The following is a 16,060-nucleotide window of genomic DNA, read 5'->3' as shown; positions in this document are numbered from 1 at the left end:
TAGGATTCCGGCTAGATAATGGGTACCACAACTGCTCCTATTTCAGCCGTGAATGAGTAAGCATTATTGTGTTTCGGTCTGAAGGGCGTAACCAGTGAAATTACTGGGCAAATGAGACTTTACATCTTAAGTTGACGTCTCAAGGTGACGAGCGCAATTGTAGTGCCACTCAAAATTTTTTAGGTCTTTCAAATCGGGAATCCTGAGCGTCACTGCAGTGTAATAAAAACACATAAAAGGCATTTATTTTCTCAAAATTGATTCCTTTAGAATTCTTTTTGATGACATTTCTAATACTAAATACTACTACCGCTTCGGAAACAAATAGCGCTCTGAGAGAGAAGAAGCGGCGCAAGAAACTCTCCCAGCATTATTTTTTGCGCTCCATTAGGCAGGGCGTATCAATTACCATAACCATGTACATTTTTGCCGCTCGATTATGATTTGCCCGCATTCCTAACAGAGGGAATGTCAATATTTCTTGTAATAGGTATATTGGTGTAGGTAGGTAAATCCTTATTCTAATATTATATTTACGTCAGAGAAGTACTTTATTTTCAATTAACAGATTCAGTGCGATCCCACCTGAAGTGTGTAGAACACACCATCACGTAGCTCCAAATGTATTTGTAGCTGTACCTACAACCAATAATATCAATTAACACAAATGTCTAATATCTAACTTGTAACGTAGCATTATAGATCGTAGAAATAGTAATCGTGCATAATAACTGTAATAAGCGTATGCCGAAAGATTCGTTCTGACAAGAACATTTTATTTTATATAACGTAATATTATCTCTGATAAGAACCATTTCATAATGCTGTACATCAACTCATAGAATCATACAGATCACCAGTAATAATCTCATCAATGTACGAGCATCGTCACGTTCTCTCGACGATCGCAGATATACTCACGTGATCAGTCATATGCTCCGCGTTACACAACCGCACAGCAAGGCCGAGCGGACTCGACTGACGAGTGAAGCGTCGGGACTCGATCGCTATTCATGCAATTTTAATCAATGAGCAACAGCGTAGGTGCGGAAAACCGATTCCCGCAAATCATGCGGTAGGTAGAGTACCTACCGCAATCGTTTTTTTTGTGGCCATGCAGCAATGGAGAACCGCGTTTTTGTTGTTGAGGCGTATATTTCTATTTAGTGTTTGGAGAACGTGATTTTTAAAGAATGAAACTCGTATTTGTTGTTTTGCGATATCTTGTACGATCGTATGGAACCCAACATGTTCGAGTCCAATACGCAATTGAAAGGTTTTTAAATTTACAAGGAGAAAATTCCTGAGATATGTACCTATAATATATACTGGGCTAGGGTGTAAATTGGGCTATTAACCACATATTAACTGTAATGCATTTAGTATAGGAACTTTTTGGAAACAAAGTACCTATCTACTCATTGTCAATTTATGTTTTTAATAAAACTAAATGTTGTGTTTACGAAATATAGGTATAGGCTGATGCTTATGGGGTGCACCAGATTTTTGTCTAAATGCAAGTTTTGCTCTAAAAATTATGTGGAAAGTAAGTAGAAAAAGACAGGTAGACCTCACAGAATATGTAAGTTTTAGAGATACAACACTATAAAACATGAAGTGTTTCTAGGAAGGTATTACACACAATACATTTTCCTTAAAGGTAGGCAACACTCCTGTGTATCCCCTGGGGTTACATGAGAATGTGAGTAGCGGTGATCATTTCATGATAAATAAATTACCCCTACTAATCATAAGTAAGCTAGCAAAGAAAAAAGGACACATTCATATTCATTTTTTATAATTACTTAATATAACAAATAAAAACTTAAATAACTATAAATATTATAATATACCAACTACTCACCATTACTTTAAAATTACCAAAAATAAACTGGTTTGAATGACTGATCACATTTATGAGAAAAATAATAAAAAAATCACTTTATCCCACAAAAGTGGCAAATCAATATGTGAGTTTATACAACTTACAATAATTGTCACTATAAATTGCAGGTCTAAATTGATCACCAGAAGGATTCCTATGTATCAATACATTTTAATTAATTTACATAAGTAATATTTTTAATAGGTTAGTGAATATATGCAGATTTTTAGTGTTATTTTTAGTAGATACAAAAAACGAAATGTTTAATTATTATTCTCTCTTAACCAACTACACAGCCCAACCTTTTTTGGTAATCAAAAACTATAACAATGGTGTATATAATTTTTTGTTTGTTATAAACTTTTACTATTATTACCTATAGTCCGACAACTTCATGCGCGACCGTCGCACGAGGTGACACACGGTGGCGGGGACGGGGTACTCAGATGTCAGTGGGTAGTGTTGCGGGGAAGGGCAACCCGTGAGACTGCCGAAACACGCTACCCGCGCACAAAGGTGTCGGACTATAGTCACAGATATCCTATATCACGACTCAACCTACAGACATGGTGCTTGCAATCAAGTGCTTATCATAAGCCAATGTAATGGAGGATATCAGGATATCCTCCATTACGTTGGCTTTCACGTTTACATAGTCACTGACAGGTCAGTGACTATGTAAACGTGAAAAACAATAATTCATCACCAATGGTATTTTTTACTCATTTAAGTGTAATTGTTCACAAATAAAACCTTTTCGTTTTGCTTTATATGAATATGCCTCTGTTGAAGGCATATCCATATTTATCATACATGTGTCAATTGTCATTAAATAACGAAAAGTTTCTAAAAACAATGTTGCAAAAATATATTCATTATGCTATATTATATAATATTGATCAGATTCAACACTTAATCTGTATTTTAGCAACATAATTCTGTGAAATGTTACAATATTACTTTAATACATATTAACAATATGTATTCAAAATATTTTTGATTTATTTCTTCCTTCTTGTTCTGACAAGTGTCCAACCTGGACCCACTTCGTCTTCTTCCATTGGTACAGCGCCATTGGTAGGAGCACCTACAGCTCCATTCACATCATTTTGTTCTTCATCGCTGCTACTACTTGTTGTGTCGTCATCAGGATTGCCATGAGACTGAAAGATGAAAACAATTTCCTTTAATAAAAACAATGGAATTATGAGTTTGTATTGCTTTTAGGGTTTAAAGTTGTAAAAATTACTGTATGATGTTATATTTAGTATAGTCAATAAAATATTGAAAACGAAAGTGAAATGTGACCAGCCTCTTAATATAGCCTCAGCCTCTAAACTACCATAGACATATTCGATTTCTTCGGACCGTGTTTTCAAGGATACGGATAGAAAGTAGTGCGAAAGCACTCTTAGGAAATACTAATGTATGACCTCATGTATGATTCAAAATGTTAAGGAGGGTGCCAGAGAATTTCTAGTGTGGAGGACTTTTAAATCAAAATAAGTTACAGTAACAATAGATTCGCTTTTCTTTTCTATCTTGCTGTATATCTGTTAGAGATGTTCTTCTCTCTTGCACGCCTTGTTAGTATATACTCTAGTATATTGTAAGTCTGTGCACTACACTCAGTATGGTGAGAGTGGACCTTTGAACACCATGTGATGTTATGATGTAACATCCTTTGCACAGGATGCCGTCTAGATTATGGGTACCACAACGGCGCCTATTTCTGCCGTGAAGCAGTAATGTGTAAACATTACTGTGTTTCGGTCTGAAGGGCGCCGTAGCTAGTGAAATTACTGGGCAAATGAGACTTAACATCTTATGTCTCAAGGTGACGAGCGCAATTGTGGTGCCGTTCAGAATTATTGGGTTTTTCAAGAATCCTGAGCCTTGTCTTGCCTTGAATCCTGTCATTGTTATCGGCAGGGCGTATCAATTATCATCAGCTGAACGTCCTGCTCGGCTCGTACCTTATTATCATAAAAAAAACGGCCGTTTTGTTCAGTATGAAATATTTAAATATAGAGGAAACAAAACAACCTCGAAATAAATATACAAATAAAACTGAAAACAAAATTTTATGAACAATGCGGGACTCAAACCCGCAAATCGTTTAGATTTAGATAGCAAGAGTGACATCTCAAGTTAATTTCCTAATATGCAAATATTCGGGTTGAGCAGGTATTCAACAGTAAAGAATATTCTGTAGGTAAAGTCACAATCTGAGAGTTGAACAAAGCATACAAGATTTTATCAATAATACATCACTCGAATGGTTGGCTCAGTTACAGAAAGTGCACTCGCACGGAACAGGAGACATTGTGGGTTCGAGTCCCGCATCATTAATAAAATTTTGTTTTCAGTTTTATTTGTATGCTTAATATTAAAAAGTGAACAAAAATAATTATTGTTTACCTGTGGCGGTACTTCAGTTTGTATGGGTGTACTCAGCCATTTTTGGCAAGGCGGAAGTGCCTCCATCCTATTTCTTACTTCATCATAGTGGCCGGCTTTTAGTAGTTCTAAGAAATTCAGCAATACTATTGCTATTTCTGAAATGAACAAAATATTATTACGAAGGAATGCGACGGAAATTCGTATTTCTTTTTTTTTTCTTAATGATAATAAGGGACGAGACGAGTAATTGATACGCCCTGCCCATTACAATGCAGTGCCGCTCACGATTCTTGAAAAACTCAAAAATTCTGAGCGGCACTACAATTGCGCTCGTCACCTTGAGACATAAGATGTTAAGTCTCATTTGCCCAGTAATTTCACTAGCTAAGGCGCCCTTTAGACCGAAACACAGTAATGCGTACACATTACTGCTTCACGGCAGAAATAGGTGCCGTTGTGGTACCCATAATCAAGACGGCATCCTGTGCAAAGGATGTTACATCATAACATCACATGGTGTTCAAAGGTCCACTCTCACCATACTGAGTGTAGTGCACAGACTTACAATATACTAGAGTATATACTAACAAGGCGTGCAAGAGAGAAGAACCCTACTGCTTCACGGCAGAATTAGGCGCCGTTGTGGTACCCATAATCTAGCCGGCATCCTGTGCAAAGGAGCCTCCCACTTTTATTTGTATTCGAAATTGAACTAAACTGAAAGCAGTACTTGTATATTATATTATGTCAAAGTTATACAGTTCTATTGTAGCTTATGAAGTTCCTATAACTTCAAATATAAATATTTGGTATCTAACATATTTATTTCGAGTAGGGAAGTAGGAAGCTATGTGGAACTAGCTGACCAGACATAAAATTTTTTGCCATAAAAATTAAGTACCAAACCCCGCACATTATGTGAATTTGTAACATCTAGTAAAATTTAATTGCCTTCATTATTTGTATTGCGAATATATAAGTATTTTTAGATCAAAAATAGATAGGTTACACATAAGTAATCACCAAAAACATATACTAAAACCTCTGAAACATGCTGCATCATATGGTATATATGAACAAGCCGGTGAAAAATTAAGTATACTGTTAATTTACCTTTTGGTGAATTGTCATGGCATGCTGTATCAAACTCCTCATCCATAAGATCTTCCAGGACTTCAGCCAGTTCATCAACATCAACTACATTCTCCACACAATACCTTGCTACATAGACAGACATAAGTTGAGCTGTCTGTAACAAGTATGTTGTAAATTAAAAACATAGTCAGTCAAAACAGAGTCTAACTGTAATTGGTGGTATGATATATATATGGATGTGGGCATATCTCAAAAAATTCTTCTTCCTATCTAGATATCTGTCACACATTTCAAAATATTTTTTGTACAAAATAGACCATTCAGTCAGTTTCTATGCTATTATTGAAAGGTTATTAGATTTTGGACTTTACTTCTATATTTCTCAATATATTCTTGATAATGTAATGTATGTTCATAGGCACATAATTGAATTTACTAGAAACTGTCATAACCATAATGTTAACACCAGGAACAGATATAAACTTATAATGCCTACTACTTGGCTAAGTCGAGTTAGTAAGTCTTTTGTGGGGCAATGTATACTCTTTTACAAGAAGATCCCAGAAAATGTTCAAAACAAAAGTATCACATTATTCAAAAGAATTGTTAAAAAAAGTTACTATAACATAAATGACTTTCTTAATGATACCACAGATTGAGAATGGAGTGAACTCAGTTAATAATTTTGAATAAAAATATTTGAATTTAATTAAAAAAAGTACATGCTAAAAATATTTTAAATTCAGTCTAACCTACTTGTATGAAAGTTTCTTGTCTCAATTTCATACCTTCCCAAACTATTGATTGTATTTGAGCAAACTTCTAGATATTATAGAAATAAGTAATGTGTTTATTTAGATTTATAAGACCACAAATAAATTGTAATTAATTTTTTGTTATGCACTAGAACAATTTATTATATTTAAAAAAAAATATATAATGAAAAATTTATTAATATTTACATTTTAGCTCTTAAGTGAGCAAAGGTACATATTTTTTGCAGAAATGCCTTGAAATTATTAAAAAGAAGTTTTTTTTTTATAAATACCTTTTCTCCGCCCGGTGCACCCATTCCTTGTTCAACAGCTAATTGAAGCGCTGTCCAGTTATTAAATATTGTATCTACGATGGGTTTAAAATTATCGTACAACATTGTTTTACAAAATACCAACGACACAGGATATTTATTTATGTAATATAAACAATTGGTAAATATAGAAGTAAGCTATTAACCCCACACTATAATATCCGTTTATTGGCGAATGATTATTTATTATTGTACTTTATATTTACAGCTGTTCTCTTATTATTATTAAATTAACTTTCGCAAAACATACCTAACCTACAACCTACAAAAGAGAGGTAGGTATTTTTTTTTTCTTGAATTTTATGACCTGGCATGACCTGGCAAGGGCAACTAAGATCTTTAAGTCGAGTCTTTATTACCTACCTAAGTATTTAATTTTTATGCTTTCCATTTTCACAGTACAATCACTTCACTTTATTTTAAGTTGTTAGAATAATTATATTTTTAAGCAATGTTGGTTTATACCTTCTTTTGTCATTTAGAGAATAAATCGTATCTTGTACATTGTAGTGAGGTAGTAAATTAGACAGAAAAGTTAAGCTAACAGTCTGTAGTTTGACACGGTCTTTTCCAACTTTCTTATTATCTCTTTCTTTATGTTTTTATTAACAATTTTTTTCAAGCAAAATGGTCAAATTGCTCTAGAATGTGGGAGGGTCCTTTTCAAAAGGTGCCGGATAGATTATAGGTACCACAACGGCGCCTATTTCTGCCGTGAAGCAGTAGGTAATGTGTAAGCATTATTGTCTTTTGATTGGAAGGGCGCTGTGGCTAGTGAAATTACTGGGCAAATGACACTTAACATAATCTTCTGCTCAGAAATTTTGAGTTTCTCAAGAATCCTAAGCAGTACTGCATTTTAATGGGCAGGGCGTATCAATTATCATCACCTGAACGTCCAGCTCGTCTCGTCCCTTAGTGTCATAAAAAAATTGTAAGTGGAGATATTTAGTAACTATCTATTAGATAATATGTAGATGAAGATTCTTTTTTGTTATTTAGGTGAGTTCTCGTGACAGGCTTCGTCATGCTCGTTTAAATGTCACTGCTTGTGTTGGTGACGTGGTACGGATCTTTCCCTTCTTTAAAGTATGGTCCAGGGAGGCGATGGCTGGCCCATGTGTCATGTTCGTGAACGCGTGCTAATTTTGGTGTCATTACTTACTTTAATGTATTTGTCGTTTGAGTATTTTTGTAACGTCACTTTACATTGTAGTTGAAATTTTTTGTAAAGCGATGAAGCTGTAAATGTTGATTTAAAAGAATGGCAATAGGTTTCTTGCCACTTCTTTTCATAGCACCTTTTGCGAAGTGGCAGTAAATGTAAAAAGAAAAGAAACATTCATAAGTGTAATTTTCATGACCTACACCAATAACGTGATTTGTTTTAATTTATTGCTATTATTTCATATATGGATGTAAATCTACTATAGAGTTCTTTATTAGTAATGTTAGTTGGGACAAATGAAATGAAAATGAATTTATTTTGGAAGAAAAACTAACACATTCACACAAAAAAGTTTTTGAGAACAAAATATATGCTTAATCTAATACTTGAACTTACTTAACTTAATACAAAAGAAACAAAAGCAAAACTTAATGTGGCAGTGGAAGACCAGCTTGAAGAACACCAGTTTTGGAACACCAAAACTGGAGTCCACTCAGTTATAGTTGTGTCCATACATTATGAGCACAACACTGATTTTCAGTGAGCCCATTGTGTGAAGTTTGGAGCTGAACTGACATATTTTAAAACAGAATATAATTAATTGTGGCACTAAAATAATTATTATAAAAGAAATTGATTAACAAAAAAATGTTACTAAAAATAAATAATGAGAATAACAAAAATAATAAAAAACGTATGTGTGTAAATATATAAGGAAGAAAAAATAATAATAAATACGAGTAGCTATTTTATATAATACAATGAAATTTAAATAGTGCTCACCAAGGCAGGAGATGTAGGGAGGTATTGGTCATTAATATGTATTTTTTGTATTTTTTTCTAAAATTCGAGACTGTATATAAACCCCGTAGCGGCGGTGGTAAATTATTTCAGGACTTGGTGGCATTGTACTTGAAGCTTCCCCTGAAAGCCGCAGTGTGATGCTTGGGAGGACAAAGCTTAGTCTTTACAAGGTTCCTTGTTATAAAATTCAACACCCTGCCCTAATTTGCCCATAACAGTTTCGAATAGAGATATGCTGGCGTTTTTGTCTTAATATTTTCAAAAATCATACAAGCGAAGTGTAGCCGTCTGCGACTTTCCATGTTCAGCATATTGGCTTCTCTAAGATACGGACTCACATGAGATCTGTGTGAAATATTCCAATGGTATGATTCCAGGTTTTTAGATCTGTGCAGCTTAAATTAATGCCCTCATGTTATATTTTTTAAATAGTCTGAAGAGTCACTAATAAAAAATTTTGGCCGTAGTACCTATATATTGTATAGCGTGTAAGCAGGTTATCCCCCATCTCATTCATTTCACATGTTGTTTCACTAATGAACTCCGCTCGCACCGTTCGCATACAATACATCTTTGAAAGAATAATTAAATAATAAATTTTAACACGGCACCTCAAACAACAGGTTAGGGATGGATGCCTATTATGGCTCATTTACAGTAGGTAGTTTTGACCGCTCGGTTGCAAGACCGGATTCGGTGACCGACTAGTGAAATCCGTTTCACCGGTTTGAAACCGGTTCACCGTTTCCAGCTACAGAACTTTTTCTGCGAAAATGGCTGTTTGATATCCAAATTTTTCTTCTCTTAATACCTATTTTCTTCATAATTTCTTGTATTATCTATTTAGCATACATTTAAAATTTCTTGTCCTAGCACAATATGTTTATCCATGATTATGCTTTCAACACGAGTGCACACAGTTCGTCTGTCTGCGGTCGCTGAATCCAGTAACCCAACCCACAAAGCAAACGGCTTATTAGGTCATTTTGACCGAAACCAATCAAATAGAACCGTAAGTGATATCCAAATTTAGTGAAACAACCAAATGTAAGCAACCCAATCGGTTAACTGAAAGCAGTCGCTTTATACGCTGGCCAAACTAATGTTAAATGCAAAGAATATATTATTGAAATTGACATAATACTTTCGTATATTTTTGTATTGTAGACAGCTAGCCTAGAACCAAAGAATATTTACGTATTTTCTTGAACTTTAAAACTCAAACCACAGCAGCGTAAGTACTTTAACTGTACTTGAAAAATGAAAAGTTGAACACTCTAACTTCAAATCTCAAAGTCAACTGTCAAAAGTTAACTTCAAAAGTTTCAAAATTCAAATCATCAAACAAGGATCAGAGAAACGCGCGGAAACTGTAAAAATAATTGTTGTGCTGGAAATAAAGTTCTTTAAAAGTTTTATGTTCATATCATGTATTAAAACAAAATGAATGAAGATATTAATGTTACATTCATTATACCAAAGGGCTTCAAGACTGAAAATGAATGTAGTGAGGACATGAAACTTGCATTTACGGTAGCTATGTCTTGCAACTCAAATCGCAAATTATCTAGATTTTAAAATAACAGCTAAGGTTCCTAAATAGAATATGAATAAAATATATGATTTTCTAAATAAACACAGGAATCGATGATACATTAACACAGTTTTAAAGCATTTCAATGACAAAGATAATTTTATTGTGGGATTTGCTTTATTTTATAGTATTGTGTTCATGCCGAGCGTTCAAATTGTTGTACGTTTTTTCAGGCTTGTGAACAACATTCGGGAGGTGGTATTAATGCAAAATGGGTACATGAAGAACAGTGGACAAAATTTGATGGTTTGACTAAAAGAGATGTGCTTGTAATCACAGACTTTAAAGGGGATTTGTTTCATAAACTGAGGGCAACGAAATGTCTGTAAGTTTTGTTTATTATTTTAAATTAGAATAAACATATTATAAAATTGCTACGTGTATACTTATTACTTAGTATATCAAATTTGAAATTAAGAACTATAGAGTACTATATCAGCCATATCCATATAGATGTATAGATATGGCTGAGAAAGTTAGTCTCCAAATGTGTTTCAGGATTTCAAATTATCAAACAGGTCTGTCTGTCTGTCTATACTGACATTAAGTATAAACAAACTTTAAATATTAACTTATTATCATGAAAATATAATTTTCAATTAGGAAGATTTCCATACACACATTCTTATAAACAAAGCTAACCAGTGTCACTCTACAATTCCTATTATTTGTGACAAAATATAATTTTTCCTAAGTAATCCTGTAAAGGCTAAAGGTAAGGACAGACATGCTCAAAAAAAGTGTGCTTTTGTGCTAGTAATGAGCATGTCTGTACATACCTTAATGCAAATTATACCTTAAGGTTATGGTTTCTAAGATAGCTTTATATAGTTCTGGGTAGCCCTGTTTCACTGCAGCCTATATGATATGTTGTGGTAGCTGCTATAAACAATAGCTCACTGCTAAGATTGATTCTTATCATGAATCATATTCATTTTTTGCAGTGTACCGACATATCTCAGTCTTATCTGAAAAATAGATCTTTCTAAAGGACATATTTTTACACATTTGCATAAAATACATAACATTAAATAATCTGCAGATTTTAAACTTCCTTGGCCCAGGATTGACAGGGGTTTTTTAACTCTGCAGTGTTGTGTGAGGTCCTAATCCTATCTGTTTCTAAACTAATTACTTTCATCATATTTTTAAGGTGCACTAGCAAACACATGTTGGCTGTGATTTGACTATACTAAACACATGAGTGACACATGTTTATTTGTGGCCATATTTCTTCTTGCCATTTTTTATCAATCACTACAGTTACACTGTTAGCCCTAGAAAGGTCAAATGCATCATCAACACACAGACACTTTGCAACACTAATGGTGTGCGCTGCTTAATTATTTTATGTAGTAGTAGTGCACATTTAGTATATGTACTAAGACTATGTAGTGAATATGTAGCGTGTATGATGTATCGATGAGATAATCAACATACTTACTTGTAACATCATGGGTTAGGTAGCATGTAGGTGCTCTAACCAGTCTGTTGCATACTGTGTACCGTGTAGGGTGTTTGTGGTAAATAAATAACCTGTTCTTGGTTGGCATCACACAACTGACTTTTACTTGCATTCCTAAATAGCCTTCTGATCTCTAAAGAACAATAGTGATAGTGCAGATGAAGAGAGTGACTCCTACAACTACATTTAAGATTATAATGCTGGAAATAATTTCACATTACCTAAATGTGCTTAAATTGTTGAAACCAGAATAGCAGAGGAGAATCAAAACAACAGAGAGATTTTCCAAATTTTATATATACTAAAAAGTCATAAGCATTTACTGTCTCAAAATTGATTCGTTTAGAATTATTTTTTGATGTAAGTTCAAACACTAGCCAACCTAAATGTCTGCATGTTTATGTTCAAGGCTAGTGGGACCTCGTTGTCTTTCATGTTGTCTGACAGAAAGCACCTCAATACCATCTGGACCAGAGCCAGTGTATACAATAGCCATGAGAGGACTTGTGGTTACAGCTAGTGGATTTACCAAAGAACAGAAGGTGAGTCTCAATGAAGTATAAAGCAATTGTTGTTTGTGTAATAATATTGCACCTGTTTTGTTTAGTGGATCTAGATGAAACCACTTCATACACTTATTGTTAAGAAAGCATTCTTTTCTCAAGCATTGAGTAATAATTGATAATAAGAGCATTATTTAAAATGTTATGATTCTATTCCTGTAGATGGTCTATTCTCGAAATAAGTTCTACAGTGTAAAAGATTTTACATATTTTTATTTTAATAACCTTTTTTATTCATTTTCTGTGGATACCACAATCAAGGTTGTTTGTAAATAAAGTGATTGCATGGATTCACTCTGTGTGTGCCGAGTCTAACATGTGGTGTGTCTATCAGTATCATGAAATCAGGTGCCAGTGAGGATTCTGATGTACATGGATAAGAAACATTATGAAATCTTAGAGAATATAGGTGTTGCTTCATCTCCCCTTCAATAAAAAACAAAAATACATCATCACCTCTCAGTAAAAGCAAACAAGTACCAACTAACATTTTATAAATAACTTAAAAAGAAATGACTATATCATTAGCTTATATGCTGTGGAAGAAGGGTGTACCCGCAAAATATATTTGCAACTTACAAAAGGAACTTAGCCTGTCAAGATCTCCAGTAAGTTCTGTCCTAGAATTAATGTCTAAAGAGACACATAACATGTTCCTACTACATTACATTGAGAGCCCATATAGCATTGTGATTAGTGACGTTGAACAACCCATATAGTCCAGTGGTTAGTCCTAGAATTAATGTCTAAACCTTGCTTACTGAGGTAGAGGCAATCCTGGTATCATGAGTATGGATTGTCTTAGGAATTTTTGGTGTTAATATGAAAAAAAGAAAATGTATGGAAAGGGAGCCCATAAATCTACACCTGAGTCATAAGTCTCGGGCACTGTTTGGAGATTTTGTCATTACAAACAAGTACAGTTACATATTATTGAGAAAAAAAAAACTATTTTCTGGTTAATAACAAATTCCTGTTGGGGTGTCAGATATCAGGAAACAGCTGTAAAGATTAGTTACAGTAAAAGCTCCTTATTCGAGCTTCCTTTATTCGCGTTTTCACTTTTCGCGGATTAAAAAAATGCGACTCAATTCCTATATTCGCGGATCTAATCGGTACATACATATTAATGTAAAGGATTCCAATAAGTATCTAATCCAATATTTTCCAATTCAAACATTTTTTAAAAATTGCGAAGCAAAAAAAAATATCATAATCCTACCATACCTAAGCCTGAAGATAATATATAATTAACATAGTCAAGAACTTCAATTAAATTGGTTTTTCAAAATATTTATTCTTTATTTTGTCACTTATGAATGTATCCCCTATAATCCCATATGAATTACCGTTTCATATTCACGGTTTATGTATTCCCGGCACATTTACCTCGCGAGTAAAGAGCTTTTACTGTACTGAAAAATAACATACAAGTTTATACTTCCATTTCATTTAATATAAAATACAGAAGATTAGGTATTTTTTTCAGGCTGATATGAAGAACAAGGTTTATTGGATGGGTGGACTTTACAACAATGTGTTGACAGAGGACACTACACACCTCATCTCTGATACAGTGCTTTCTGATAAATATAGTGTAAGTCTTAATCTGTTTTTTTTTTTTTTAAGAATTGTTATAATGTAGGATAATAAGGATAAAGATATATGGTTATTTTTTTTTAAATATTATTTTCATACTATTTTTTGTGCTTTTTTAAAAGTGCCTTGAAATGTATGCAATTTAAGCATAATAAGTTTTAATATTATCAGAAACTTAATATCTATTCATTTTCAATTTGTTAGTTCTATTCTATTATATTATATTCAATCTAAGTAATTAGTTAGTATATATATTTTTTTTATTTTATTATTTATAATTAGTATATTAATGTATTATTTACATTTTTAAATGGATCCCTCTTATATAAAGGGCTCTTCTAATCTCTTCCAGACCTTATCCTTTTCTTTTACCATCCAGTCATTTTCTCCAATTTCTTCAATATCATCAGATGAGTATGGTCTTTCCTTTCCTTTCCACACTTCTACTAAGAGAAATTGTATATAGATATCCGAACCATCATATGAATTTTATGTGCATTTCAGAAATCTGTAGAGAAAGGCATACCCATAATGAGTGCAGAGTGGGTGCAGGCCGTTTGGGACGCTTCATTACAACTCAATGTCACCGGTTCATCTGCAGACTTTGATTCTTATCGTCTGCCCCCCTTCACTAATCTACAGGTAAATGGTAATTTTTCTATATACGGTCAAGAATGTGTCATACACAAGAGTGTTCCTGTGAACATTCGATTTTTATGTGTAGGTGACAACCTCTGGTCTGGGCAGAAGGGAAAAGCAGAACATAATGAAACTTGTCAACGAAAATGGTGGCACATTCTCCGGAGCATTCCAGAGTGAATCCACCGATGTTGTCGTGCTAAACAAGTATGTAATCTTTGTACTATTGACTAAAATTTAAAAATCTTAAAAACGGGTTTATATTTGCAAGAAAAATTTTGTATGACTATTTAATTAGTAATATATGTTCCGGCAGGCCTCCGGATAAACCACAACTCGAACGAAACACAGCGGCAAAGCTGCATTTCATGTCGGTAATATCGCTATTTCACGTCGGTGATATCGCTATTTCACGTCGGTGATACCGATATTTCATGTCGGTGATACGAGGGCGGCACTGAAAATTTCGGGAATCAAGGAAGTGACACAACATTACTATTTAAAAATGTATTTATTGCTTTTCGAAGTATTCTCCGCGAAATTTGACACATTTTTCCATGCGATGGAACCAATCATTGAAGCAACCATTCCATTCGGAAGTTGGGGTCTCCAAAATGGCCGTTTTGTAGGCGTCCACAGCTTCTTCAGGTGATGAAAATCTCTGACCACGCAATTTATTCTTTATTTTAGGAAAAGTATAGAAATCATTAGGGCATAGGTCGGGGCTGCACGGCGGATGGTCTAATAATTCTATGTTTTCTTGCTCTAAAAACTCTTTTGTTCTGTGCGCGGTGTGAGAACTCGCATTGTCGTGATGGTGGATGATGCGGCGGTTGCAGTTCTCTTTACGGAGTTCAGAAACGACCTGTGGCAAACAAATGCTAGCATACCATTCTGCATTAACCGTTCTTTTTCCCTCAAGAGGAATAGTCGCAACATGGCCGGTTTTGGAGACAAACGTGGCCACCATTTTTTTGCAACACACCCAAACTCGTGACTGGTTTTTTGTTTCGGGTTTGTACACGTATATCCAGGATTCGTCACCTGATACGATGTTGTATACAGCATTTGAGGATCCTGCGTGGAATCTTTCGAGAGTTCTGACGCACCAAGTAACGCGAGTCGCTTTTGCTCTTCACAGAGCAAATGCGGTATCCATCGGGAAAACAACTTTTTTACACCTAATTGTTCATGCAAGATTATTTGTATTTGACTCATGCCAATGTCTAAAGTTGCCTGAATTTCGCGGTATGTCACATGTCGATCTTCCTCTATCAGCTTAAGCACAGCATCAACGGTTTCTTTGGTGACTGCAGTTTTTGGACGACCTTGACGGGGATCATCACTGAGCTTGACACGTCCACTTTGAAATTCAGCAAACCAGCGATAAATTGTGGTTTTGGATGGGGCTTCATCACCAAATGCAGAAATCATCCGGTCAACACACTGTTTTTGTGTTTTACCACTTCGAAAGTCATAATAAATCATCGCTCTAGAATTTTCTCAAGTAAATTACATTTTCTCCACGACTAAACAAGTTTAAAAAGACCTTGTGACAAGACCGAGAATCTTTTTTTAAATAAATAAATCGTATTCGATTTTTAAAACCAAGGAGTTTTCAATTAAAAAGATTTTAATATGACAGGAACAGTGGAAATATTCCATTCCCGATACTTTTAGTGCAGCCCTCGTATCGTATTTCACGTCAGTAATATCGCTATTTCACGTCGGTGATATCGCTATTTTACGTCGGTAATA

General features: G+C 34.3%; 2 protein-coding genes across 5 annotated transcripts in view; one reads left to right on the top strand and one right to left on the bottom strand.

The window, feature by feature from the left end:
• Nucleotides 1-1,781: 1,781 nt before the first annotated feature.
• Nucleotides 1,782-6,749, bottom strand: LOC126979479 (uncharacterized). The gene is made up of 4 exons (XM_050828804.1): nt 6,432-6,749; nt 5,402-5,537; nt 4,307-4,443; nt 1,782-3,048 (listed from the first exon to the last, which is right to left on the bottom strand). The coding sequence occupies exons 1-4, from the start codon at nt 6,534-6,536 to the stop codon at nt 2,887-2,889; spliced, it is 540 nt and encodes a 179-aa protein (XP_050684761.1). The 5' UTR covers nt 6,537-6,749; the 3' UTR covers nt 1,782-2,886.
• A 3,044-nt stretch (nt 6,750-9,793) lies between these two features.
• LOC126979376 (DNA topoisomerase 2-binding protein 1) overlaps nt 9,794-16,060 on the top strand; it is a 40,705-nt gene continuing 34,438 nt past the window's right edge. For 3 of the 4 annotated variants that reach the window (XM_050828627.1, XM_050828629.1, XM_050828626.1), the window contains exons 1-6: nt 9,794-9,975; nt 10,210-10,361; nt 11,911-12,043; nt 13,554-13,661; nt 14,168-14,305; nt 14,388-14,509. In XM_050828627.1, the coding sequence (XP_050684584.1) occupies nt 9,886-9,975; nt 10,210-10,361; nt 11,911-12,043; nt 13,554-13,661; nt 14,168-14,305; nt 14,388-14,509 (743 nt within the window). In that variant the 5' untranslated portion in view covers nt 9,794-9,885. Of the gene's footprint in view, nt 9,976-10,209; nt 10,362-11,910; nt 12,044-13,540; nt 13,662-14,167; nt 14,306-14,387; nt 14,510-16,060 lie in introns of those variants that run through there. The other variant, XM_050828630.1, reaches the window with a different exon arrangement.

The sequence above is a fragment of the Leptidea sinapis genome, chromosome 3 (assembly GCF_905404315.1).
Source record: "Leptidea sinapis chromosome 3, ilLepSina1.1, whole genome shotgun sequence".
Taxonomy (NCBI): domain Eukaryota; kingdom Metazoa; phylum Arthropoda; class Insecta; order Lepidoptera; family Pieridae; genus Leptidea; species Leptidea sinapis.
This window is presented reverse-complemented; position numbering and strand designations above follow the sequence as displayed.

Excerpts from the sequence above, each read along its gene's own strand:
- LOC126979479 (XM_050828804.1), bottom strand. The coding sequence starts at position 6,536 with ATGTTGTACGATAATTTTAAACCCATCGTAGATACAATATTTAATAAC. Across the intron at positions 5,538-6,431 it reads GTGCACCGGGCGGAGAAAAG|ACAGCTCAACTTATGTCTGT; the intron begins GTATTTATAAAA and ends TACTTGTTACAG. Across the intron at positions 3,049-4,306 it reads AAACTGAAGTACCGCCACAG|TCTCATGGCAATCCTGATGA; the intron begins GTAAACAATAAT and ends TTCATCTTTCAG.